The following is a 2,982-nucleotide window of genomic DNA, read 5'->3' on the forward strand; positions in this document are numbered from 1 at the left end:
CCTTATGCCTGGACTACGACTTGCTGAGGGGGTGGCAACGCGCGGTGTCTTCCGCCGACGCGGGGTGTCGGTTAGCAAGCTGAGAGGAGTCCCAGCAGGCACCAGATGCTGGCATGCTCATGTATGAATACCTGTTGTTAGCACAAACAGGTCATACATAAATCCCAGTACTTACAAGTCCCCTTCATGTATGAAGGCACAGTAATCACTGCAGCCGGCGCCCCGCTCGCTACCCGAAAGGGCAGCTGCCCTTTAAGGACAGCTCAGGTCGCCCGGCGCCGGGAAGAGCTCGTGGTTACCTAAATAGGTCCTATCGCGCGCCCTTCCACTTTGGGTGCTGTCGTGGGCACAGATCGGGCGAATGCGATCGTGATTTGTGATCAGCTCGATCTGACATGTTCTAGGGCTAGGTACAGCACCATATATAGCCACGACCTGTTTGGCACAGTGCCTGAATAGCAGCACGTATGTTTCGCACCATGACATATGCGCTGCATATGTCGCACTGCACGACAATACAAAAGGCGGGGCATTCGGGAAATGCAGAAAGACAACTAGAGCATATATATAGTCTCTGTCATTGCAAGTTGCGGATGTACGATACTGTGGGGCTCGCAAATAGTTAACGGGGATAGGCTAGTTGTACTACACGTCGATGCAGAGAGCATCATCTGCGAGACATATCAGCGCAGTTGCAACATGGGTGATGAGGTGGTCGTACCTTCACGAACTCCGAGGGTGCAAGGAGGATGGCACAGATGTTAGAGAAGCAACGGGCACCGAACAGCGAAGACGCACCATTGTAACCATCACCATCGACATCCACCTCGCAAATCATCTCGTCGACCTCGTTGTCCGACAGCTTCTCGCCTGCGCACCACCCGCATGATCAGTGCCGCTGCCTCTCTATGCAGACGAGGGCACTCACCGCGGTTGGTTATAACACGCCTGAGCTCTGCAGCAGAGATGTAGCCGCTGCCGTCCTGATCGAAGACCCTTAACACTTCCTTGATCTCCTCCTGGCTGTCCGTGTTGCGCGTCTTACGCCCCATCATCGCGAAGGACTCGGGGAAGTCGTGCCATTCGGGCTGTCCGTGTCGATTTTCGTTGATCATGTCTTGCAGCTCCGCCTCCGTCGGGTTCCGCCCAAGCGAGCGCATCGTTTTGACGAACCCACTGACACACCTCTATTGGTCGATGAGCCACGACACGCTCGTCAACGCGCGGTCCGACATAATCGTTGACGAGAGGGTGGGTCTGGGGTGGGTAGTAGATTAGTGCATGTGCATTGATGGCCAGGCCAGACAAGCTTACCTGGTTGAAATCATTCCTGAAATGCGTACCCGAGCCTCCGCCGTTGCGTTCGTGCAGAGTTAAACATGAAAGCGAGACGGTAGAGGTACAGTAGCTCGTAGAAGTGAGGTGAGCCTTGCGGGCGCCCGTAAACTCAACGTTTGTGTCTATTTGTTGCCTCGCCAAATCTGGCATCCCCGATGTGCTCGGGCTGCTCCTGACCAATCAGAACGCGTTTAAAGGTCCTACTTAGGCCTGCAACATACGTGCGACTCGCTTTCTAGGCTTTTCGCACTGTGTGTGCATGTCTTAGGGATTAGATACGATTTTAGTTATGTATACTACAACGGATAAGATGCAGTAGTGCAACACACAACCCCTCGTTCTCGTGTACAGTAGGGATGACGACACTACTACTATACTGTACTGGTTCTCTGAGTCTCGGCGGTCACAAAGAGTGTTGTAGCGTGATATACATATACCGAACTCACTTTCATAAAGTATATTCTTACTATCATTACAGGTTCTATATATACGAACACATTGGCCGTGTCTGCATGCAGGGGCAGCAGGGCAGTCGCCCCGTGCGTTCGCGGTTGCTGCGTGTTGCGCGCGCCCCTACTCTGCCCGCCGTCACGGTCACCCCTGCCATCCGCTCGTCGGCCGTGCTTGCGTGCTGGGCATTCGCCCTGCACGCTCGCGGTCGCCGTGCGTGTAGTGCTCGTCCGCACTCTGTGTCTGCCCGCTTTCCCTCTCGCCCGCCTGCCTTCTCGCTCGCCTGCCTTCTCGCTCGCCTGCCTTCTCGCTCGCCCACCCACCCGCTTTACCGCTCACCTTCTCTTCCACCCACCCACCCACTCGTCTCCTTGCCTGCTCGTACGCTTGTCCGCCCGTCCGCCCGTCCGCCTGCCTGCTCGTCTGCCCTCCCGCTCGTCCGCCTGCCCTCCCGCTCGTCCGCCTGCCCTCCCGCTTGTCCACCCGCTTAACTGCCTGCGTGCCAACTTTCTCGCCTGCTCACCCGCCCGCGTGTGCATCCGTTGGTTGTATCTGCGTGCTGGGCACTCGCCCAGCGCGCTCGCGGCGGGCGTGTGCTGGCGCCTGCTCGCTCTCCTACCCGTCTGCTTGGCACTTGCCCACCCATTCGCTGGCCTGTCTGTCCGCCTGACCGCTCAGCTGGCCGCCCTTGTGGTACGCCCATCGGCTGCGTGCTCACGCGGGGCATTAGCCCTACGCGCTCGCGGTCGACGAGTATGCTGCACTGCACGTCGCCGCGTCCTGTGGCTACGGTCAGCTCGCTCGGTCGTGTATGTCTGCGCTCACCTCGATGCAAGTGTCGGATACTCGCTGTCGTCGTGCCCGCTGTGCTCCAACGATGTCGGTGACCGACGCGGGATGGTGCCAGTGGAGGTCGTAAACGGCGGGCGGAAGCGCTCGCCGCGAGCTCGGCTCGTTGCGAGCTCCCGGGTTTGGCCGAAACCGACGCCACACGGCGGGCGGTGGCGCAAGGGATTCAAGATCGTACCTGATCTGAGATGAACAACCCCGATGTGCATCCATATGGGGCAGCCTCGCATCAGCTGCCCCGCCGCGGACGAAGGGACCGGGCTGCCCCGGGGTGGCTGCTATAACGGGTAACGGCCGACGGCGCTTCGCTCATACATGAGTGAGTGGCAGCTCATGTATGAGAAT

At 58.4% G+C, this 2,982-nt stretch overlaps 1 protein-coding gene across 1 annotated transcript; it reads right to left on the reverse strand.

The window, feature by feature from the left end:
• Positions 1 to 473: 473 nt before the first annotated feature.
• B0H18DRAFT_1075647 (calmodulin 1) lies at positions 474 to 1,429 on the reverse strand. Its single transcript, XM_048031238.1, has 5 exons — positions 1,315 to 1,429; positions 929 to 1,257; positions 799 to 870; positions 722 to 730; positions 474 to 671 (listed from the first exon to the last, which is right to left on the reverse strand). Exons 2-5 carry the CDS (start codon positions 1,158 to 1,160, stop codon positions 646 to 648), a joined length of 339 nt encoding a protein of 112 aa, XP_047884373.1. The 5' UTR covers positions 1,161 to 1,257; positions 1,315 to 1,429; the 3' UTR covers positions 474 to 645.
• Between the last annotated feature and the right edge of the window lie 1,553 nt (positions 1,430 to 2,982).

Source organism: Fomitopsis serialis, assembly GCF_022376445.1.
Source record: "Fomitopsis serialis strain Sig1Antser10 chromosome Unknown B0H18scaffold_614, whole genome shotgun sequence".
Classification (NCBI taxonomy): Eukaryota; Fungi; Basidiomycota; class Agaricomycetes; order Polyporales; family Fomitopsidaceae; genus Fomitopsis; species Fomitopsis serialis.

Coding starts and splice junctions, on each gene's coding strand:
- B0H18DRAFT_1075647 (XM_048031238.1), bottom strand. CDS start 1,160: ATGCGCTCGCTTGGGCGGAACCCGACGGAGGCGGAGCTGCAAGACATG. Junction 871..928: donor GCGTGTTATAACCAACCGCG/GTGAGTGCCCTC, acceptor GGTGGTGCGCAG/GCGAGAAGCTGTCGGACAAC.